The 25,185-nt window shown below is 34.1% G+C and overlaps 1 protein-coding gene across 13 annotated transcripts in view; it reads right to left on the minus strand.

Annotated features, from left to right (window-relative positions):
• Positions 1 to 25,185, minus strand: part of MCTP1 (multiple C2 and transmembrane domain containing 1) — a 606,796-nt gene that overhangs the window by 147,224 nt on the left and 434,387 nt on the right. For all 13 annotated transcript variants that reach the window (XM_031011415.3, XM_031011414.3, XM_031011413.3 and 10 more), the window contains 5 exons: positions 22,894 to 22,996; positions 21,070 to 21,172; positions 20,628 to 20,729; positions 20,173 to 20,247; positions 18,057 to 18,176 (listed from right to left, as the gene is read on the minus strand). In XM_031011415.3, coding sequence (XP_030867275.2) covers positions 18,057 to 18,176; positions 20,173 to 20,247; positions 20,628 to 20,729; positions 21,070 to 21,172; positions 22,894 to 22,996 — 503 coding nt within the window. The remainder of the gene's footprint in view (positions 1 to 18,056; positions 18,177 to 20,172; positions 20,248 to 20,627; positions 20,730 to 21,069; positions 21,173 to 22,893; positions 22,997 to 25,185) is intronic.

Here is a 25,185-nt window from a genome sequence, read left to right on the forward strand (position 1 = left end):
TCACAATGCAAAGTAAAGTCACCTCTGAGCAAAATCGTGAACTTTAAGGCCCAAAAACTGCATAAGTAATCGGTAGGCTACAAAGATCACAGACCATCATCAAAGTCTGGAATTTATGCAAATAACACTGCTTACATTTAACAGATCTGTAATGGTGTAAGCTTTTCCACTGCAAGCGAGTAAATGGAGAGCTTCTGTGGTGCAAGATTGCTACCTACAGGCTAAACTGCAGAATGACATACAAGACAATTAGCATGGAGGGGGAAAATAGGTAAACAATTTTATATAATGGCATGTAAGTTATTTACTGACAAGTAGCTAAGCCCGGGAACATGTGAAGACTGCATACTGCACACTGGGACATGGATTGACAGCTTTTGTTTTAAAACTACAATCTAGTTTTAGAGTTTTGCATTGTTTCCCTCTTTATCTTTTGAAGGTTTCTTTTCTTTCTGAATAATGTACATTGCTTTTCTGAAGGGGAAACGTTTCTCTCTCAATAATGCATTATAATACCTCTAAATCTCTGCAGATTCTCCATATAAATTCTACATAGAACTAATACTGATAATTTTAATTGTTTTTGGTAGAGTGATCAATCACAAAATTTGGAATTAGTTTCCGTGGTTTGAACAAACCTTGTGAGGCAGCAGTTGTGGGGGAAGGGTACAGTGTATACTACATAATCCCTGACTCCACATAGCTTTGAAAACTTATTTGTTCAGAACTATCTACATTCAATATTTAGAGTAATTTAGAGGTAATATATTTTTAAACTATTTCTTCTTTAAGAAAATATTGAATACTTCAGTTCAGAAGCACAGATACTAGTCCATCTTACAATAAAGGAATCTGATTTTCACTGGCAAAAATACATCGAATTAACACTGAATTCTCACTGATCTATTAAACAGCCCACATTTTATGGAATATGCTGAGTCAGTTTAAAAATGCAGATCTTTAAAACTATAAGGCAAGTTATTAGAAATGCATTTTCCCTTCAACTATAAAGAAATTCCAACTCTAAAGACAGTAGGTTTCAAAACTGAATAATATATTATGGTTAAAACACATCAACAATCTGTCACTCCATATGCACAAATAAACATATCCCACTATCACTGCACATGCCACAAATGAGGCCAACACAACATCTGAAAAGGTAGAGCAAATTCTTCTTCACAGTGTTAGAGATGCTAAATTGCACTGGCAACATTTTTAAAGACATACATAAAGGAAAGTTACCCATCTTTAATATTGCTATTTATACAGTTTAAACATTCTGTTTGCCTATCTGATAAAGATGTTCCACACATCCTTAATTTTAAACACAATTTAGCACATGCTCAGGTTGCATAAGGAAAGAATACTATTCTTCTACTTGATTTTGGTTTTGAATAATAAACCTTTTAATTATATTTTTGATATATTTAGAAGAATCTTAGATGAAATTCAGTTAAAGAGGTCACACATAACAAAATCGTCAAAGAAAAGGCATTTATTAGAAATAAGTATGCGAGTTTATTCTGATTTATAGACAACTGTACATTGTTCAGCATTTCCCTCAACTGAAGTATGAATTTGAAGCAATTAGGTGATGTAATAAATGTGTGTAATAGAATCCATATGTTTAGAAGTAGGAGTGAAGGTATTAACCTACAGGTGTTTTCTTTCCCTACTATTGCAGTCTCATGAAGAGTAAATGTTTTATATATGGTGTTTAATTGTACATATCATAATATAATTAGGCAATGATTAATGATCTTAATTTTATTTTAATTAAGAAGGTGATCTTTTTCATAGAAATGGTTCTCTATAATTAAATTGTTCAGCTGAAATTTTAAGAAAGATTGAAAAAAGTACAATATAATTTGTAAAAGCAGATTCATAGTTGAAACTTTGAAAAGCAGATTTCAAAGTTTTCTGTGAAATTATTATTTAATTCATCTAAAAATACTTTTCTTCCCATATATTTCTGAGTAAATTATATTGTTACTTTTCCAATGGATTCATATTTTGTTCAGTCAGTAAAACTGTGAACAGAATTAGTGAAACTGTTTAGAGTGTGTGAGAGAATTATTAATTAAGGGTAAAAAGTTTTTTATATTGCCCTCTTAGGCAACAGAGATTTTAAAGACCTTATTATTATTTACCTGGGGCAAATAAATTCATGTGTAGCCCTTAATTCTACCCATAACATAATTATAAACCATAACAAGGGGTAAGAATTTTCCTACTGCATTTTAGATGTTTTAGGAACAAAATATAAAACTGAATAAGAAAAAAATTGTATTATAGTTGGTGGATACTTATCCTAAGGCTATCTATCAAAATCAATGAAAATTATTGACTGTGAGAAATAGTGTCATTATTCTGTTGGCGTAATTTTAATGCTCATAGCAAGGTATTGGGAAAATTGCCCATATATGTAACAAAACTATTTTTCTTAGCTTGCAGACTATATTTAACATTTTTAAAATGTATCTATTTTTGTTCTCATGCTAAATATGAACAATTCCTAAAACTAAATTCCTATTATCAGTATGAATTTTAGACCTATCAGGTCTCTTTCTAGCAAGGGATGTTACTTTTATCTTTGTTACATTCTCTGCAAAACTTATTGGTAACATACTTTCAGAAAATGCCAGGCAATAAACTACACTAAAATAATTTTCTTTATAAAAGTTTCGTGATCTTTGGCATTGTTCACTATTTTCAAAGCCATAAAAGAACAGATAACAAATATATGACTCACAAATTATCAATTATGAAAAATAATCTGGTTCAGAAAGCTGCAGTAATGTAAAAAGATGGATCACTTGTCACAAACCAATAAAGGCTATTGTTTGTGAATCCAATATTTGATTTTATCATTTATGTTGGGCAACTTAAAATGATTTTTAAACCACATTACTTTTGGGAAAAAAAATTGTTATAAAGGTGAACACGAGGGTTGTGGGTAGGTAGGGCGGGGGAGAGAAACCAGTTGTAATCTGTCATCCTTGAAACAATTTATATTCTTACATTGAATTCAGCCTACAAATCTAAATCACAAAGACTTGGTCAGCAAGGATGGATGCATTAGAAAGGACTCTCCTGTGTTCCAGAGAATGGACAGTGGCAGGAATGTTAGTATGGCTTTGATTTTATCCTTTCTTTTCATGTGCTATTCTGATGGCTGAAAATTTGCAGCTATGATGTTTCATTATGCAGAGAAGGTTCAACTGTGTGTTTTTAAGCCAAGTGTGGCTTGTTACACTTCTTAGGCAGGTAGCTGCTTTTGCTTACTTTGTATTGCATAGAGAAAGGTGCAATGAGGTTACCCAGCTCAGAAAACCCTTCTGACAAATTCTCATCCAGGTTGTTTCATATTTATCATCTTATAATGAAGGAAGAGGTATAATTCTCATCAAGAAGGACACCACTGTGAGTGGCTAGGAACAGAAATTTCCTACCTGGTGTTATCTGAGGGCTACTCTACTGCTCTACTTGCTCTCTGATATCTCAATTAAAACCTTTTACACCTGCTTGTACATAAGAACTTGGATACCTAAGGAAATGAGAAATACTCTGTCCACAAGGCCAGTGATAAAATGTGCACATGCTATTTAGGGGTGGCCTTATTCCCGCCTCTGGATAACAGATATGATCATCAGATTATCTAGCTGACAGCCTGAAAGTTGCAGGGACAGGTGAGTTTCAGTGGACATGAAATGTGGTAGACACAGGCAGATGGTGGCAGGGACCATCATGCAGATAGTGGAGGTAATATCAGAATAAGGACATGCCCAGACAGGTGTCTGGGAGGTGGACTGGAGGAAGATCAAGATGGGATGGGTTTAAGGATAGAAAAGTAGTCACATTCTAGAGACACTTCATCTATTGCATAATGGGCCTTTACCATAGATTATTTCTCCCTCCTTACTCAGTAAAGAAACACTAGACATTATGAAATAAACAAAAGAAAGGAGAGCCCCAGGGCCTAGTTATATATGCCAAAACGCAGTAAGAAAAATTAAATGTTAAAACCTGGATCAACCTCTAACAGCTTGTTTGAGGTAGGGGTCATGAATTTTGCTTGAGGTGGGGATCATGAATGTTCTTGGAAATATTCCTACTTAGAGTCTGAAAAGAAGTGAAAATGAGGTTGGGGAATGGAATAATTGAGTAACTATTCAATTATGGCAACTGCTGGCTAATGAAGACCTATTACAACCAAGTTTTTAATAGAAAATGTGCTAATTGACTAGGTTGGAACTTAGAACAAGCATATGGCTAAGATGTTTGATTACCTAGTCTGGTTACATGTCAGTGATCAACTATAACACTGTAAAAATGAGTGTTTCTATGACAATTACCGAGCTCGCTGACTAAGGAGTAGGTGACCAACTTGAGGGATGAGTTTCTCCAATAAATAAATAAAAATATATGACCCATTAGTCCCCATACTGTGTGATCCGGAGGCTCATCAGGGTAAGTATGCTTTTTCTACTCCCTTACTCAAAACATTCATCTTACTTTCAGCATTGGCAAAGCTTAAATCAAATTCTTATGCAAATAATATTTCATAGGATTTATTTTTTAATTGGAAAGAGTATATAAAGCTATGAATCTGATTTTCTATAAAAGTGAAACAAATCAACATAGTCCGACTAGGTCTAAGCCTAGCATTCAATCTCATGTAGAGACTTGAATCATTTCTGTGGTTTCTGGATGGGGCAGTCTCCATGTCAATGCCTACCTAGTAACTTTCAGGAGATGGGTGTTTCATCATCCACAATTTCAGACAGAAAAATGTTCTTTTCTAATGTCATTCTAAACTAAAATTCTAAACAGGTGTTTGATACTAAGGATGTAACCAAAATATTCCCCCTTATAACCCGCAACTCTGATAAGACTTCCCTCGGAAATATAATGGTTACATAGCCCTTACATGGCTTTAACAAACCCCTATTTTCTTCTTTCTGCTCCATACAATGTGCAGTCTATTTGCACCCATTCAGGACTAAATTACAGATAAAGTTACAGCAAATTTGTTTTCTCAAAAAAGCAGTCAGCCCTAATATCCCTTGAGTAATAAAGGCCTTGTCCTTCATTCAGAACTAGAACTGGCATAATTTTCTCCAAGAAACAAACTCTACTTCCTGTGACAATGAACCTGTTCTTAAAATTCTGAATGGGATACAGCTCAATTTGCAGGTGTTCAGGTATAAAGGTCAAAGGGCGTTTGACCCCCCAGCTGGCAATTGTTGCTGTGGTAGGTAACTTCAGTCTGCTAGTTATATCATTCTATTAGATAAGCTGCCAGAGTTTTCAGCTCTGAATTACCGAGGTAGGCTCAAGTGAATCAATAATTTATACAGATATATCTCATTCATTCTGATGGTATAAAGATACATACTAACAGCCTGCTGCAGCCCCGGAACAAAGCCAGAAAGACATTATTTAAGAAGAAAGAGGGAAAAGGAAACCTATTATCTATGTGAACAAAACCATGACGTAATCATGACTTAATGGCTTGTTAATTTTATTTTTCAACTGCTTTAACAAATACCATGATGAGATAAACAAGCTCTTTGTGAATCTCAATAACGTTTCTCTGATGAATGTTAAGACAACGTTTAAAACTCTCAGATTAATTTTAAAATAGAATGATATTTTACATAACAATATAATATAAACCACTGGAAAAAATTCACACACCTAAGAAGTTTCCATGAGCTGGCTTAACTAAATCTCTCAATATTTTATTACTGAATTTCAGTGTAAAATTACCTTTTAAAAGATGAGAATCAAATACATTTAGGAACTGTACACTAAGAATATTGTTAATATAGCCTTATGCTGTTAATCATTACCTGGGGAAAATTATATAGTGTTTTATACACTAATACTATGACATTTTTATTAACTCATAATCCCTGTGCTAACAGTGGTGCATTAAACAAGTAATAATTAAGAGGGAAGCAAATATTAAAAATGCCTACTCTAAAATTCTTCAATCATGTTAAAGGGAACCCTCTAACATTTCTCTTCTATAAAGGAAGGCATTTCCAAAAACAGTGTGGTTACGATATAATCATCAATAGACCTAGATCACTTAAATCATATTTCCATTAATTTCTGGTTATTGTCCTTGAGGATTAAGGAAATTCACCATCTACAAACACAATAAAAAAATCTCTTAGCAGCTTTAATTGTAAACATTGACTGTTTCTTGACATATCTGGAAATTTATTTGAGGACAAAATGCATTAGAAGTTGGTCTCTTGCCAAGTTTACCTCTTTGAGATCAAGGCTGGGCTTGTGCATGGCATGGACATGTGAACTAATTGCATTCAGACTTGGTTTAGGAAGACTGTGTAAAAAAAAAAAAATTACAGCAGCAAACCTGATGAGAAGGGTGATAGCAATCAGAGGTATTACTCAGGTACTTTATACAGGAAAGATGGATAAATTCTCCTTTCTCTTATTTTCTAGGGAAACACCTTGGGAAGTACAGCAAATAACAAAAGTCAAAAAGGAAATAAAAGCATTTCTGAGAGAAAAAGAAAGTAAGAGCAAGAGAGAAACTAATGTTGTGGCCTCTACCAAAAGTCCTTAAGCCTTTATATGCAACACTCTGGGGCTGCCTGCTGCAACCAGTTAACATTTCTGGCCTTTCAAGAAAATATAACTAGTCCCTTAAAAGCAGAGAGAGGAAGGAGAAATAATGGAATAACCCATTTCTGACAGCCAAGACAGAAAGGAGAGAGACGTTCCCACACTGATCTCATTAAGATGATGAGAATAATGAGTGTGAATCTTATGTATGGATCTCACAGCAGACAGAGGAGGACATAAATGTATCCCCCATTCACCCTTTTATGATGCCTGATACACCACATTTATTCTCAGCTTCATCTGCTACTACTGTTGGGGGTTTCTCTTACAATAGTATAGCTTTAACTTCAAGTTTTGCTGCTGAAGTCATCTGAGTCAGCCACTCAACACAGCTTTATTGAGTGTGCATGAAAACGAGGGAAGTCCTCTTAATGGCAAGTGAAATGCATCTTGAGCAGAACAGCCTGAGTTTATTTCCTGTCACTGGCTCTGGTAATGGATTAAAAATACTGACGAATGGCATTTTTCTCTTTATAATCTGTTGTATTTTCTAGTTCCTTAAACTTAGGTTATACATTCCAGCCAATTAGAAACAGAACCCAAGTCTTATTAAATATGCCTTCAGTGCCTTTGGAGAGCCATGCATTTGTGACAAACACTGATGGAACATTTTTTCTTGTGAATTATCTCCTATTCTTAAATCCAGTCTAGAATATTATCTAATAATATTTTTAAGTTAAATACTTTTTCATACTGATACAAACTTTGAAGGACTGTGTAGTTCTCAGAAACAAAAACCTATGTTGTTGTGGCCAAATATTATTCAAGTCTAAATTATCCACAGGTCCTTCTACTTAAGGATGTCAAAGCATTTCATACAGATGATTTATCTTTCTTCACTCCAGTATCTCCAATAACAATAAATCTGTGCACCAAATGTATAGCAAACTATACCTCACATAATTTAAATAACAAACTGGGCAACACCTTCCAAATTCAAATATCATCTCAAAATATGCCCAAATTATTATTTCAGTACTGCCACTACTTTGTAAAGGAATATGCTATTCCATTATGTTGTTTAATTTTATGCTGGAATAATTTGGATCCATATAATTTTAAAGGAAATTGAGAAAGACAGCGATACAATGAAGCTGGGTCACCAGTTTTTCTAAGTAATTCAAATACATACACTTTTTCCTGGCATTTATTTAGTCTAATGAAAATTTAGGCCACGGACAGGTTCATCTTAGCTACCATTTAATCAATATAGATCAATATAGGTAGTTTAAGCTCTTTAAGCAACTCAGTGAAAATATATATTTGAAACCTGGGAAATATATTCTTAATGAGTCGACATTTACTTTTGGGAAAAGCGTCATTTATACTACTTGGAGGCCAAATGATATTTCTTGTCTAAAATATGCCTTACTTAAACACACAGTGAACTCTTTAAGAGTTCGTGATTACTATACACACATCTCTGCAGTGTTTTGTGGAGCTATAGTGTGATGTGATTTCCACTAATAGAAAAGTTCATCAAAACATAAGGTACACATTTATTACTTAAATTGCAGGAATAACACTCAGCAGGGTGCGTACAGATTTATTATATCAAGTCGGCAATTCTAGCCTTCCCAGATCAACACATTCCTTAACAGGAAATACCAAGGACCAGGAGTCCAGTTTTACACTCTTAGAATTCTACAGGACAATGTCAGACACCTGGCTTCCCTTAATTAAGGACAATTTAATTTACAAACTTCACCTTTCTTCTCATTGTTGCTGTCTTTGAAGCTTCCATTACTAGTCATTGGGGGAAAAGGAGAGTTACTATGTTAGTAAGTCATTTTACCTCTTAACACTTCAGTCTCCTGTCCTGTAAAATAATCTCTAACCTCCATTCCAGTTGTACCATTCCATGACTTCATCTGCACCATTAAAAGCCCACACAATCTCCACCTTTTAGGCTCCTTATCTTTGCATTAGGAAGGTGCACTATCCTGAAGCTGGGTTTGGGTTAGATGTGTTCTGGCATTCCAAACACCAAGCCAGGATTCCACTGAATCTACTTTCTCCATGTGATGTTTCCATTCTACAGCTAGTAGGCTTTGTACATGATTCTATGTCATGATCTATGACATTCCCACCGTGGAGAAATGTGTTCCAAGGTCTAAGCATCTGTCTTACCAAACAGACCTCTACATTTTGTTTGGAGGTTTGGAGTCTATATGTTAAACATTCCATTTTAACTACATATCTGCCAAGATTTAAGACAGAAAGAAAACTGTGGTAGAAGTCTGATACTCTGAGAATTAAAAAATGAAGGAAAAAGTGCACACTCAGTTAAGCTAGTAGAACCTAGGTTAAAGGGCTCTCTTAAAATACCAGCCTCTTGGTTGAGGCATGCAACAGGCTCTTGCCATAGAAGAACAAAACTCGATTTTAAAAAATTTAGCTGAGAAGGGCAGTGGGGGACAGGGTAGAGCCAGAAGTTAACACATACAAAAGTATAGCTAGATAGGAGGAATATGTTTTGTGTTCAATACCCGCATATGGTGACTATAATTAACAACAACTTATTGTATATTTTCAAATAGGTAGAAGATTTTGAATGTTCCCAACACAAAGAAATGATAAATGTTCGAGGTGCTGCTTATGCTAATTACTCTGATTTGATCATTACACATTGTATACATGTATGGAAATATCACACTATATGCCATAAATATGTACAATTATTTTGTGTTAATTAAACATAATGAAAGCAAAACGAAAAGAATTTAAACAAAACCAGATACATACTGACACTCTTTAAGTTTTCAATGTTGCTGCCTAACTAGAAGAAAATGTAGCTATCTGAACTTCTACATTTATGAATTACTTTTCTGAGTGCTAGCCATCACTCTACTAACATCACTTCAAAATATAACACTTCTCTTATATAACCAGTATATTAATTTGTGGTAATTAATGCACTCCTTTTAACCTTGGTGATTATTTTAAGTTCAATCAAAAAGATTAATTGACTAAGAGAAGTATTGTTTAATTTGCTGACATTTTATGACAACACTGGATGAAAAATTCTTGTTTCGAACATTTAGAATTGCCTGAAGCATGCTTGGCAGGAACTGTATAGAATGATTTAACTATGGAAAATGCATTATTTATATATAGCTACATGGGATATAAAACATCATATATTTACATATTATTGGTAAATGACAATAGTAAAATTTTTTTTGACCTATGGTGAACTGGGTAACTTGCCATGCAAAACAGCCAGTAGAACAATTATCTTCACTGTTTTAAATCACTCTCCTATTATAAATCCTTTCTCCCCCAACACTTCCAATGAAGATCTAATAGGTAATGAAACCTAAGGAAATATATGTTTATATCTCTGACATAATATTCATTAAAAATATAAAGAGTAACTATTAGTTATAAATACAGTGCAATGTATGGACAAAACCCATCAAACCCTCATAATGACAGAAGTTATCTTACTTAGTCCAAATTCATGTGGACTTCTGGACTTCTCCAACAGTGCACCCTTGGAATTGGGACAGAGAAAAAAACCCTCATATGGGTTTGCATAAGAGAGAAGATAAAATTCTTCGATCTCTATAAAGCCAAACAAACACCTGTCCTTTAATTGGACTATAATATAGTTAATAATTTTGTATAGAGATCACAAATGCTCTTTCTCCAGACTAGTTCCGTATGGGAATAATTCATATCATATGCGAACTACGGAGAATCCAAACTAAACTTTACCACCAAGAGTATAAAAGTAAATGTAGTTGAACTTGTATTAACCCTCATTTGGAGCATGCATTCACGGTGGGGTCAATGTGACACCCAAGGGGGTAAAAACTGGTTCTTGAGCTGGGGCGTGGGGGAAGCAACAGAAATCTTAGATGTTTGTGGCCCTCTAAAGCTCCATATCCCCTGAGAAAATCTTATCCCTTAGTATTTAATTTCTCTCAAGTGAATTTTTTCTCCTTAGGGCAGTGAATATGAAAAAAATATATAGAGAAACACTGATTTAAGATCAAATAAAGGCCACACTTTGTCTCTAAAATATTTTATTCCTGTCCTTAAAATGAGAGCTGACTTTGATTTATCAAATTCAAATATCTATTTGCACTTTGATATGCTTTCTGTCTTTCCTTGCCTCTTAGTTTTCTCTGATTTTCTCTTCATTATTTCAGCTATTTGAGCCAATAGCTGATGACTACTCTGTTATTGATCTCTCAGTGTTACCACTTGCTGAGTGTTGGACCTCTGTCATCACGGCAAAGTACAAGATGCACCAGAGTCATCACTCACGGACCCACCTGTAGCAAAGCCTGCTGTGTCTATCCCAATTCTCACTACAATTTAAAATGTGATAAATGATGGCAAGAGAAGGGGCAAAGTAAAATGGGAACAACTTCCTTAACATTTCAGGTTAGCTTCTTGCTTGGTAAATTAACGAACACATTCATAATTGTAACGAATATCTGCACATCTAGTCAACACAGGAAAATTGGACAACAGAAAGCATTCTGCTCCTATTTCTTAATTTTTACCTGATAGAACGGGGAATGAAAACACACAGAGAGTGAACTTAATGACTAAAGCATATTAATGACTGGATCTCTGTTATAATTTACAACCCTTCAGAAGAGTTATTATTCCTACTTTACAACATTTTACTAACATAAATTCTATAATTAGATCATTTATTTAAACTTTTTCCTTTGCAAAGTACTTTATCTCATAATATGTTGCAATGGAATATGGCTTGCCAATTTGCTCAGCATGTCTGTCCTTTACAATTGAAATCACAATTGCAAAGTAGAAAATCCTTCAGAAGACAAGAACATTGGTTTAGGAATCGGGGAACATGTAGCGAGACATCTCTGATTCATTATTTTATAATTTTTTGATCCTTAGTCAACTCAGTTGTAAAATATTGACCATGTAACAATTTTTAAAGGGTCTTATAAAGGTCTGGGGGGCTGAAACTACCAGATAAGTAATGCAAGGAGGAAGCTTGAAGTGAAGTGGGGCAGCATCCATACAGCCAGGAAAAACACACCGAGGCTTTGGTGTCCTCCACCACCCCAACTTTTATTGATAGCACCATTGAGGCACATGAGAAAGCTAATTCTTAGATTCAATATGGTATCATAATTATGCTGGTGATATTTGTAATTTTTTGACTATAGCATAGCATAATAGCACTATACCTGAGAAAAAATGAAATCATTTTCTTTTCCTCAAATCACTCACAGAAGAAAAGTTTTCAAAATTACAGCATTCTACTACTTTCCATGTTAGAGGACAAAGGCAGAAGAGCAGCAATCATAGGAAACATGAGTGTGACCTCTACAGGGATTAAATTCTTCTTCTTGTAAATATGAAATAAAATCTAGGAGAAATACGCCTTTCAGAGAGTAGCAGACCCTGTGGCTTATGTGATTATCTCCCTCCAAAGAGCAGAAAGCCCTTTTGCTGACATCTATTAAAATAAACAAAAAAGGGCGTTGGCATCATTTAAAGAGAACGAAGCACTGATTTGAGCCAAGTGTTGCACCGTAGACTTAGCAGATACAAAAACAAAACAAAAATAACTTCACAATTAAATAGGCCCACAAACTGAACTAGAGCCTCACTCCTCAGGAAAGATTAGAGAAAATATTTTGTTCTATTATTATCTGGTTTGCTATATTTCCTAAGATTCAGGGTTGATTTTAGCCAATAGTGACCAAACCTGAAACCCAGCTCATTTGTACCTTATACTCTTTGGGGGCCTTTTATATAATTGCAGGAATTTATATGTAATGCACTATGAAAGGCAATGCTTAGGAAAACCTAATTTACAATTTTTCATGTAATTTTGGACAATGTTTGAAAAAAATTTCTTCTCTGGAGTTGAGATAAATTTGGCGAAAATGTATATTTTGAGTAGCAATTTGATGTACTAGCATGTCCAGATGAATTGGGTGCACAATCATCTATTTACTGAAAAGAAAATTGTGGCACGAGAAACTTCTAAGTGTCAATACTTCTTAACTCTGCAAAAGGAAGTTAGGGCAACCTTAAAAATATATATCTTTTAAATCAGTGAAATTTTATATAGGTTTTCTTCTTCCCTTACTTGCACATTTGTGAGAAAATGTTTAACGTAGCTTCTAAATCTGTATAGATTAAATTGGAAGTATTGTTTAGTAAGCTTAGTAGGTGTGTATGTCAGAGGAAACATACATGAAGAAAGATGGGCAAAAAGGCTTAGGAGTTTATATTTACAAAATTTTAGGGAAATTCATGAATATGACAGTAAGACCATCAATTATAGATCATTTTGGCTTTGTACTTGTTTCTTTGGTTTTCAGGAGTACTTCTCTTTTGCTGTTGTGTAGAAAGTAACAAAAGTTACATCTAGAACATTTCTAACTTTTCTGCTAGCGCTAAAAAAAAATCGTAGCAATAGCAACAAAAACTCTTCTATAAAAATCATTTGAAAATTGCCATCGACTTGAAGCGTAATTTCATTGCTGTGGTAGTACTATTGTCTCTTAAATTTTCAGAATAGATATTTCTGTTGTAAACTTAACGTGATCTTCAATATGTTCAATGTAATTATCCTACATTTCATTGTGCCTTAATGTGAATATTAAGACTTAAACTACAGGTGCTGTAGACATGCCTTTGTTTTCACATTGATACTTCTTCTTAAGCAATTCTCCCTTTTTGATCCTTGATCATGAAAGACACTTTAGATGTCCTTAGGGTTTGTAATAACTTTTTAAAAATCCGTATGTTTTTTAATAGCAGCAGACTTTCTGCACGAGAAGGAAGTACATGATAAGTGTACTGTAGGAGCCTATTGTCTTTGGTCATTATTACATTCCCATTGCCTCTGCAACTCCAGTTCCTCCTCCTTTGCTGTGCTTCCTCCATTTTTTTTTTAATCATTTGGCTATACAGAGCTGCCTCATGTCATTCTTTGCATACATCATCTTTGTTTTTTCTCTCTTCTGCATAATGGCGCAGCTTTCTGGGAGTAACTGTTGTCCCAAATATGATCCTTTACTAAAATAGGGATTGAATAAAGGTGGAGCACAAATTATCTGGAAGCAAAGGAAAACCAGGCATTTCAAAAGGACCCAGAAAAAAACAAATAATGAACCAGAGTGGCTACGATGAATTGCCGTAGAAGGAATTCTTGGTTTTGACACAAAAGGAACACATGAATACCAAGGAAAACCTAGGGAGAGAATCTCAGTAGGAAACCTGCCTCGTAGGCTGCTCAGGACAGAGGGCTGAAGCCAGTAGCCCTCCAGATATGAACAGAAAGAAATGTATTTTATGACTAACAGTTAAACATTCAAACATGCCGTTTTTGGAACACAAGGTACTTTGAGGAGTTGACATCCCTTCATAATTCATGTTCATTGTTCCTCTAAGTAAAATATGTGTCTCCCTTTAGTTATTCTGTTAGGAATTGTACTTTAAAGGCAAGAGGACATTTTTGATAATGCACATCTTAAGACTTTTCATTAAAGTACCAAATTTAAATTCTACCTTTTTGTGCACTCTGACATTTTTGTCTGGCATTTTCATTAATTTTGCGACATACATAAATGTAGCTGAAATGTTAACTGATCAATACTTTGTCTCTCTCATGTAGCACTAGCGCTCCGTTCCCCAAGGACCACACAGCAGAACAGAAATTAAATGTGTAAAATATCAAATGTTAATGTTAAACACAGCAGCACTTACTGTATAACGACAGAAAAGGCTAAAACAATTCCAAATGGACAGATGGTACCACAAATTATCTACAATCACATTTAAAGATTAAAGTTTGTCCTGTAAAATAATTCTTTGACGCACACTGAAGTGTGTCCTTTTACTGATAGCTCAGTTGTCCAATTATTTTTGTGCTCATTACAGTGAGAAATGACAGTACTGAAAAGAAAGAGAAAATGTGCACTCTTTCTTCCCCCATGTTGCACCCACTGACATCCACAAGAACACAAATGTCTGGTCAAGAGCCTGATGAAAATTAGGCCCAATTTATGAGACATTTCCATGTCTACAATAGATGATTCCCAAAGACGAGCAGTGCCTTCTGCACCACACATGTCTGTGTTCATTCTTAGGCAGACAATATTCACAGTAAAATTTTAAAACCGAATGCATTGCACACAAAATAAGCACACGCCCAGAAACGTATCTGCTTATATTTTATCCATCACCTTCCAGACCAATGCCTGTCTCTAATATCATCAGCTGGCTTTGACTCTTCCCTATGGCACAGAGGTAGTGTTAAAGAAGCTGGAGCTGTCCTAAGCCTGCATTTCTTGTGCTCTCTACTTCGATTGACATAGGGATTAAGAAAAAAAAATATTGTTTTTTACTTTTATTTCATTATTCTACATTTATTATTGGATAGTAAAGTAGAAAAGAAAAGTTAAAATAGAATAGAAAAAAGGCACTTAAACATTATAAAGTTTACTGACTTGGGCCTAAAACCAAGCCACATAATGATAGAAATGCCTGTGCTCTGTGAGGCGGTGGCATTTATAAAAAAGTGGGCCAAGTAGAACCGATATTATGATAATAGACCCATGATCCATCAACAGGGCATGATGGGAACAATGTGTTTGTAATAATGGGGTACTGCTCACACCCTTCTCCTAATGGAAAGCTGTTCTTTTCAATAAACAGGCCTAAAATGTCTCTAGTTATGCAATGAAATCTTTGAAACATTTAATTTTTAATATATAACTTAATATCTACAAGATGAATAAATATCCCAAGTAGTTTTTGTTCAGAGCTGCTGTGATATTAAAATTTCAAGGTATATGTATTTTAAAAGCTCTTTTAGAAAGGAAATAATATCTGCTGTGTGGCCTTGGGCAATCTACTTAATCTTTCTGTGCCTCAGTTTCTTCCTTCTGTATATTGGAAAACTAACACTATCTACTTCATAAAGTTGTTGGGAATATTAAATTCACTAATGCATGTAAAACAGTTCCTTGACACATAGTAAGTGCTTAACAAATATTAGTGGTTGTTTTTGTCATTCTTGTGGAAGGATATTTTTATATTAGAACTTAATCAGAGGTTAGAATAAATGATTGATAAGGAATTATGAAGTAGTTTAGAATATAAATGGAAACTCCAGGAAAATTTGCTACAATAGTACTAAGCTATGTTTATCATGATTTAATAACTAGCTTCATTAGAGCAAACCCTTATTTATCTGGCATCATTGAAGAATGAGTTTCTCCACATAAGAAAAAATTTCAGATTAACTGGTTCATAGATTGGTCAACTGATTTTGTCAGCTATTTATACTGGGAGCTTACTAAGTGCTAGATACTGTGCAGATGAAGCTGGAGTACTAGGCTAAAAAGGCAGGGTTCCCATTCTTATAGAACTCCCAGTGCAGGTCTAATAAATGACATTTGATTTTGTTATTAGTTGTTTTAATCACATTCAACAGAATGTGATTCAGAGCTTCTTTTTTCCAGCGAAACACAGGTAATATTATGGGTTCTTCTCCAAAGTACTCTTACTGTGTTTTCACATTGTAGTTTGTGTTCTCTTTTTTCACCATCAGTGTCAGCAGGCCTCTTCCCACCTTTACTATGCCTGATTCCCTCTTTTTTTTTTTTGCAAGCCTCTTGCATTCAGCTTGTGTTTCATAGGACTGAATCCATCAGACACTGACTACCAGCTAAGAGAAATATTATTACATTTTTTCTCCAGTGAAATTTGACCCCCTTACAGTCTTACAGTCAAATCACTCAAGTAATATCATGTAAATGTACCTAAGTTGTTCAGAATTCCAGTGCCTGAGTTTTTTTTTTTTAGAATCAAAAGGAAATTGCAAAAAAAAGGCTGCCATCTTGAATTTCATTTTACGCGAGTGACCTCCAGAAGTCAGAAGTTTATGAAGACTTACACAATACACTGTAAATGCTAAAGTGTTCAAAATGAATGTTGCTGAACAAATAATACAATTATATACATTTCTGGATTTTTCCAATTTTACAAACAGCTGTGAGGAATGATTTTGGAAGGAGTGAATCAAAAATGGCAGCACGATCTTTACAGGACAATTTTTTTTTGCATCTGTTATATGACCCCATAAAACCTGGAAGTAATAGTCTAAAATAGACATAGAAGCTCAGTATCATTTTTTCTCATCAATGTAAAAGTACCTCCTGGCTAGGGAAAAATCAGAATAAAGTTTGCTTAATAGTACCACAATATATTTATTATAAGAAAGAGCTACGAAAAGAATACTGAGAGAGACAGAGAGAGAGAGATTTTTTTTCTAAAACTTAACGATAATGACAATTGCTTTCTTTAGGGAGACAACAACATGTCTATGGGAAGCAGGCTGCCTAACTTTCTGGTAACTTACAACACAAAGGGACGTACACACTCTTTGTTCCATGTGCTCAGACATTAATGAAAGTCCCATACAAGGCCTGAGAGGAAGACAGAGCTCAAAGTACTAAACAGATGTGCATACACTCATTTGAATGGTAATACTAAAATGTTGATTTGTTACTATAATTAAGGCTCTTCTTGTAAGCCCCCATAATAAAGTCGTATTCTGCTAAACTGGCAACTATAAGGAAGCATAAGGTATTCATATTTGAACAAACATGAAAATAAAATAAAGGATTTCAAAAGAACGACTCTACTTAAACTTCAAACTGAAATCCTGAAAAAGCCAAAATAATGTGAGAGAAGAAAATCCCAGCTAAAGCTCAGAGCACAGTATTCTTTTGGATTTTCTAGCTCTGCCAGTTGGTCTCATCAGCAGTTTTTAAATAATCAAAGTAAAAGGCCACAAGATGAACATATTAAAGGACTCTTTGGATCTATCGAATTCTCACTTGTGACTTTTTAAAAGCTAGAAATCTCAGAAATAATAAAACATCTCTTAAATAGGTCACATCCACTTCCAGTTGAATCACATGTTAAAGCATTACCAAGTAGCATTGGTAGCATTCTACTACCAATGATTTTCATATATTGAAAAAAAATAACTATAGGACAAATAAAATCAAACTGAGAATAGTCGAGATTATTACTATTATTATTTTTCACATGGAGGACTTTTCTTGGCTGTCCTATTGGGGTTTGGAATTATGCAATATGTAAAATTTTACTTTTTAACTGTCACAGAGAAAATGATACATTGGCTGAGATGTCTTGCGTTCCGGAAATCTGAGGGGGGAAAATGTATTCTTAGACTCAGACCTTGTACAATCCATCAGGTTCCTGCCCACGGCAAATCTGTCCAGTCAAGTCTTAAAATAGGAGTTTTAAAATGGCCACATCAACATAACTGTTACTATAGCCACAGAAACATGCAGCTATGATTACTGAATTTAATGAATAACAATGTAAGTAATACAGTATGATCATACCACAAAAGCAGCGAGACTCCTTGGGGGTGAATCCCAATCAAAGCAACTATTAACGTAGTATGCAGCATTTACCAGCACCATGACACAACGTTTCATTCTGATAAAGTTTCTTAGTAGCAGCTGTAAGGAAAATAAAAATATTATTATAATTTGCAAGACTAAAAACCATCAGATATACTGCAAAATTCTTCAAGCTTATTGTGACTTAAAAAGGATTCAGAAAGTTAATAAAGTTACAAGAAAATACCAAACAATTTGGCTCACAAGTTAAAGAATTTATTTCTGAGAAAGCGGAAAGAACTGCCTTTTTAACTAAATACAATTTTTAAAATAATGTTAACATATAGGTTGGACTACCTTTGCTCACAAGAAAAAAAAATTTCTAACAGACTAAAATTTTTTTTTGTTACTTACATACTATGCACCTTTATTAATTTTAAACTCTTAAACCTTATTGTGGTTTTAAGATTCATCAAATGGTTTAATTTCAAGACATTTCAAAGTGAAGTTGGAATGTTTTTATTTAGGGTCTTATAGAAAAACCTATCCAGAATTGCTTTTTTATAGACAACAAAATGTCTTCACCATTTTAGTAGAATTCCTCCCATTCTTACTATCATATTATCTATCTATCTATCTATCTATCTATCTATCTATCTATCTATCTATCTATCTACCTATCTATCTATATCTGTATCTCTCTCACAATAAATTTAACCTATATTTTCTCATTATTTTTTCATAGTTTTGGAAGTAGGGAAAAATATATGGTAACCAAGTGCTTTACAAAATTTCTTATTAAAACAAGTATAGGAAAATTGATATAATTAGAAATTAAAATTTAAAATTAAGGCATGACTACAACTGTAAAAAAGAATAGCCCATGTATAATTTGATGGTTCAAAAAATTACCACAGCTATATTAATAATTAGAATAATTATATGTCTGCAAGTTAACATTTTGCTACTCCCAATATACTTCAATGCTGATCTGATATTTTAAGGAAGTAGCTATGTAAAGTTTACTGAGGTCATATGGAAAAAATATATATATGTGTAAATATACATACATGTATGTGCATGCCAGTTTTAACAAGTTGCTAAAATTGAAATTCCTTGCTGGCAAAGTAGAGTCTATCTCTCAGTTTTCCTTCTTTGCCCCTATCACCTTACATTAAGAACTACTTTTATTACTTTTATGTATAATTGTGGTGAAATGTTATTTACATTTCTACTTAGATACTGCATTTGTAACTCACATACTTCCTTTAAACCACCAAATACTCCATTGTTTTGCTGGATTTATTAAGAGTAAAAATATATTTAGGCTTCTAATATTACAAAAATTACTAAATATTTCAAGGCATAAATATGTTCAGTAAACATTTTAGCTGTAACAAATGCATTTTAGTTTAGCTCTGTGAATCAGATGTAAAGTTTTTAAAAGGGGTGGTTTAGCACTTTTTAAAAACTTAATATTAAGCCTAATTTAAAATTATAAGCAATAGATATCAAGCTCAATTTAAATTCCCTTCATGATAGAAAAATCATATTTCCTGATTCTAACTTTCTTAGCTAAAAATAATAAAAGTTTACTTCTGAAAGATCATAGTTAAAATCTAATTAGCAGGAAGGTTTCCCTTAGAAGATGGAGCCTCCTCGCATCTGGATTAGAGGGAAGAGCTTATACTGGGCTCGCTTTACACACACCTGCAGCATACCTGTGGGTGGTCTGGACATGTATTTGTACCTCAGCTTTTGGTGTTCTCATTTACACATTCCATGGCAATCAAATTGCATTTTATGTTCAAAATGATCATTCTTTTGCTAACGCATGAATACATATCCATTATATGCATCACCTACAGTATCCCCTTTCCTTTCTGACCACCCCCATCCAATTTATTAGTTTGGTATTGTCCTCGTTTGATCTTTTAAAGAAAGGAAGGAAGAAAGAATCAGAAAGAATGAAAGAAAGCGCCATTTTCAATAAGTAGATGATCAAAAATTCCAGTCTTCCCCCCTCCATACCTTTAAAGTTTATTTGAATTTACTTAGATGTTTTACAGATATAATCAGGTCTTCCCAGAGGGATTAATCTTTTCTTGCTTTTTACCTGTTTAGAGAGTCTGTTTTCCTCTTCAATGTACTTCTGTTCTTTGGGTATTAATGTTCGTAAGCTGGCTTTCACCTATACATCAACATATGTGTCTGTTATGGATTAATATATTACAAATGTTTACAAGTTTTTCACGCGGTTCAATTTGCAATAATTTCTAAAGTTTCAAAGTCCTGGCTGCTGTGCTCATAAAATATAAATGTATACAGTTGCACATGCATGCGCTTCCCTTTCTTATGCCGGCAGGCAGCGGCCAGAACACAACCGCAGCAGCATTCGCCAACTATAACAGAAAGTGTGGGTGTGCCAGGCAGTGGCAGAAGCGTATTCTCCAGGACACATGAAGGTTTAGAGAAAATGAGGAATGACAGAAATTCTCTACAAATCAGGAACAAAAGCTTTCATGAAACTGAACTCTTTAGCAGTACAAAAAAGCCAAAGTTAAGACTTACAGCATTAAAAATCACATCTATTTCAAGATAGATGACCCCCTTTGTTGGCCCTGTCAGCTGCTTGTTTTTCAAGACGTAGGCTTTCTGTTCACCATTTTGAATCTGCGGGAAAAGGACATGACAGCCGTCTGTCTCGCGGTCTCTACTGAATACACTCCCTCAGTGACCTTTGACCCCCAGCTGCTGAAACTGACAGAGAACCCAAAACAACTGTGGCAATTCTGACAAGTACCTGTTCATTACCAGGATCAAGTCTGTCAGGAAAAATTAACTATCATGGGATTCAACACGGCCGTGAATTGAGTATGTTAAAATTTTTAGTGTTCTTATTACAGACCTTGGTTGAGAAATGACAGACACAGAGCTGAGAGTTTTCTTTTCTTTTCTTTTTTTCCGTGAGCAAAAGCAACACAGAACAGTGTGTCAGGTGAATAAAACTTACAGACAGCAATGGTATAGCAACTTTGCCCAGAAAGTCAGCACTTCGATCCCGATCTTCATCATAAACTGTCACTTCAAGAACTGAATGGATATCTTTAATGTTGCTGCATAACAAATATATGTAAGAAAAAAAGATTTCATCAGTAGGAAACAACAACAAGAATAGTTTTGAAAATTTAGATAGCTCCAGCTGATTTCGTGTGTGTTTGTAAGCATGCTATTTGCATACACACATACACAAGGTAGCTTGGTATCTGACAGAATTTCCCATAATGCACCTAAGTCAACTACAGTGATGGTTCTATTATCTGTAACTTTAAACACCTTGTAATTTCAAGTTATCATTTTTTAATGAAATATAATTTCCCATCTGAATGGGCACAGAATAAGTTATTTAAAAAATCAAGAAGTAGCACTGGTAGTTTTTAGACTTTCCCTTCTTCTAATTATCACAATTCATACCTTCCCATTATCCCTACATAAAACACCACCAGGTTTGATATCAGCAAAAGTTACAGTATATTTTATGTAATTACTCTTTTTTATAATAATAGGACATCTCCTGTTTGTTTATAGCTCTCACTAAATCATCGACTTAGTTTCTGTTAGATTTATAGTAAAAATTAACAAGCACAGAAAACAGAATGGAGAAAATGTAACATATAGTTATTGTACCACCCTGGAATTTAGAAATTAAGCAGGGTTCCATTATGTTCCAAAGACAACATATGTTAATAAATGACTACGTGAGCTCTTCATATTTTTATTTCTGGAAAATAAGTGCAAATTGTTGACAGCATTTATTCTTTGATCAAACTGTTTACCAAGAAAACATGAATTAAGAGAAAACAATAAAGTGAATATATTCATTACTGAAAAAATTGCAACCCCATGTGAGGAGAGGCTTTATCAGGGCACAATCAATTAATGGCTTTGATAATAATCAAACCTATTCATTCAGTTACGCATTCTGGAGAAAAACACTCTCCGCAATCTTCTTAGGAGTACAAGTCTCCTGACCAGGCTTTTATCTCTTATAAAAATGTGGAATTCCTTAAAAATAAATTGGTCAGACAGTTAAAGCTGATTAGTTACCGGCTCTTAAGCAGAGACATAATAAATTGATGAAGAATTTCGCAGTTTTTCATATACAAAAAAATAGAATTATGTTAGAAAACTTTAAAGAAGTACTTCTGTTTGGAGAATTTTCCTTTGTTCAGAGTTCATTTCAAAAGCCCTGTTTAAAAAACCGAACTTAGGAGTTACTATAGTGTAGCATTGGCAGCTTTTACAGTGTATGACTGAAAAGGTTTACAAACTTTCTAAAACAAAAGGAAAATTAACTCATAGGGTATTTTGGTATCTAGGACAATACTTAATATTCTCATTGTGCTAAAATGAAAAGAACCAAAACTAAAGCATCTGCCGAATTCGAGACTGGATTGTTTGCTGATTTCAGCAATGGAACAAATAGAGCTTTGTCTTCCTTGGTGTCAATGCAATTGGAAAGAATTTCAATAGAAAGTATAAAAGGAAGAAGCGGTATGGTGATTCAGTTAATGGAAGCAAAATCCTTAGCCAAATCATATAAAAAGCACAGTTTTAAAAAATGTCTGTGAAAACAAAGAAAAATGCCATACCCTTTCCCCCAGGTTTCACTTTCAGGAAGGTAGGAGGAAAATTCATTGTTGTTAGCAAAGGCAGGCCAGATGCATTGAGTTGTGAATCAGTTAAGAATAAACACACACATTTTTTTTAAAACCCTCAAAAATAAATCAAATTTAACACAATTTTGGATTCAGAGCCCAAAGAAATGCCTACTTACAACGTGAAGACTTTATTCCACTCAGGATTGAGATTTTTGTAGACAGTATGTGTTAGCAGTCTATCGTTGTTCAGTTCTACCACACAAAATGGGTCACTTTTTCCTACAAGAGATTTTTGGTAAATATTTTTAGTGTACATAGCACCCACAGTTCACAGTGTCAAGATCATGACCATATCTCTTTTGCAAAAAGTTTTATAGTAAACAAAAAAGTGAAGTACAATTTTAAAAATTAAAAAAAAGAAACCACCATCAAAATAGAGTTAGATGTAACTGGTTGATGTTAGCAATTGTTATGATTCATAGCAATTTAGAGCCTGAAAAAAGTAAAAGAGACAAAATTATATAGCTGGCACTTCAATTTGCAATTTTTTAAAGCAAAAATAATTCTATAACCGGCAATTATGATGGAGAATGTGATGCATGTCCATCCCTAAATCAGTTTTTATAGAAATCTGTAAGAGCCGTTTGAAAAGTTCAGCCCCTTCACTCTAAGGCATATATTTTTTCAACTCATCTGATTCACTATTAACTTGTAACAGAGATTTCTAATCAAATTTATTTTGGAAAAACTACTATATTGCAAAATTATAATATTTTAATTGGACTGAGATTGAGTTACCTTCTTCTGAGATATCTATGACATCACAAGAAGGTAAATTAGACCCTCTGAGGCAGAAAAAAAATCTACCATTTGAAACTAAACATCAACAACCAATATGCATGTTAAAGAGCAGTATTTTTTTTTTCTATTCACTGAAAAGAAAGGGTTTAGAAATTATCATCTGTTTATAACAACTCTGTCCTGCCATACTCAAATCTCATCCTTTCGGCAATTACATTTTGTGAAGTCCTTAATATTTTTGTAATGTTATGCCCTGTATTATAAGAACCCATAAAGTCAGAGGCTCTATGGGGCCAGCATTAATGATATTAGTGCAGCATGTAATTTGTTTGATACCTTATACAAATGACAATGAAATCAATATTTAGACAAAGCTGTCCAGAGGTCATATCTTTTAAACTACAATATTGATTTAGACTACATAAGAGGTTAATGTGCATATTATTAACTTTAATGATAAAGAATAATTGTTTTAAATGCATTGTGAATTGTAGTCACAGTAGTTTACACTTCTGCAAAAGCTTAAATATCATTGAAGATTTTCTATTAAATTTTAATGGGAAGGAATTCATTAGCTATCAGTGACAGATAAGCTATGTATTCCCATACAGCAGTGTATTTACTTTCCATATTGCAATTCTTAAAATGAGCTGTACAAACTTTGACTCACCTTTAATTTATTAACTTTATATTAAAAAAGAGATTTAATATGTGTGTGTTAGTTCAGTGGCCTTATATGTCCCAGGATAACTGCATAATTTAACATCATGGTAGTCTTCTCAATTTTGGGCCTTGGGAATAATTTTAAATAAAGAATAGAGAACTAGAAGTCTTAAAGGTCTGGTGAAAATTGTACTTCTGGCTTAGGATCTGTATCATCTTTTTTTCCTCCAATCGTCTTTATCCTCTTGCCTACATGTTACCACCCTCACTTTCAACTCACACACCCCATGGAAGATAGTGTTCAAAAAAGAATATTTTGTTCATTAAAACACATAACAATAGGTTTTATGTGGCACATCAACAACTTTATTTTCTCCCACGGAATTCAGATATAAGCATAAACAGGCAGATTCAAATCGTTTTCCAAATAGAGTTAAATGTAAGATACTAGGCCACACCTTTCAAAATAACGGTGCCACATCTTAGGTAGGTAGTAGGTCACACGCATAGGAAATGCTGGGTAATGTTTTGACTGTCGGTTCAATCAACTAACAAATATTTATTACTTACTATGTAGCAGGCAGTGTTCTATTTGTTGGGGAAACGGCAGTGAATTAAACAATTTTTAAAAAATCCCTGACTTCATGGAGTTTACATTGAAGAAGAAGACAGACAATAAATATATTTTATAGTATCTTAGAAGGTGATAAATACTATGGAAAAAAAAATAAAGATGGGAAAGGTAAAAGGGAGTGTTGGTATGTATATGCAGTTTTTAAAAGGGCTGCAGAGAAAGTCGTGCTAAGACAGTGATATGCAGGCAAAGAAATGAAGGAGGTGAGCCTTGGGTGACCCAGAGGAACCGACAGTGGAAAGACCAGAGAAGTGGCTGTGCCAGGCATTACCAGGAATATCCAGGAAGCCAGTGTGGCTGGAGGAATGTTTTGGGGAGATTGGACAGGTGGGGGGTTGGAGGGGTGGTAGTAGGTGACACAGACAGGTCT

This window comes from Gorilla gorilla, chromosome 4 (genome assembly GCF_029281585.2).
Source record: "Gorilla gorilla gorilla isolate KB3781 chromosome 4, NHGRI_mGorGor1-v2.1_pri, whole genome shotgun sequence".
Lineage (NCBI taxonomy): Eukaryota > Metazoa > Chordata > Mammalia > Primates > Hominidae > Gorilla > Gorilla gorilla.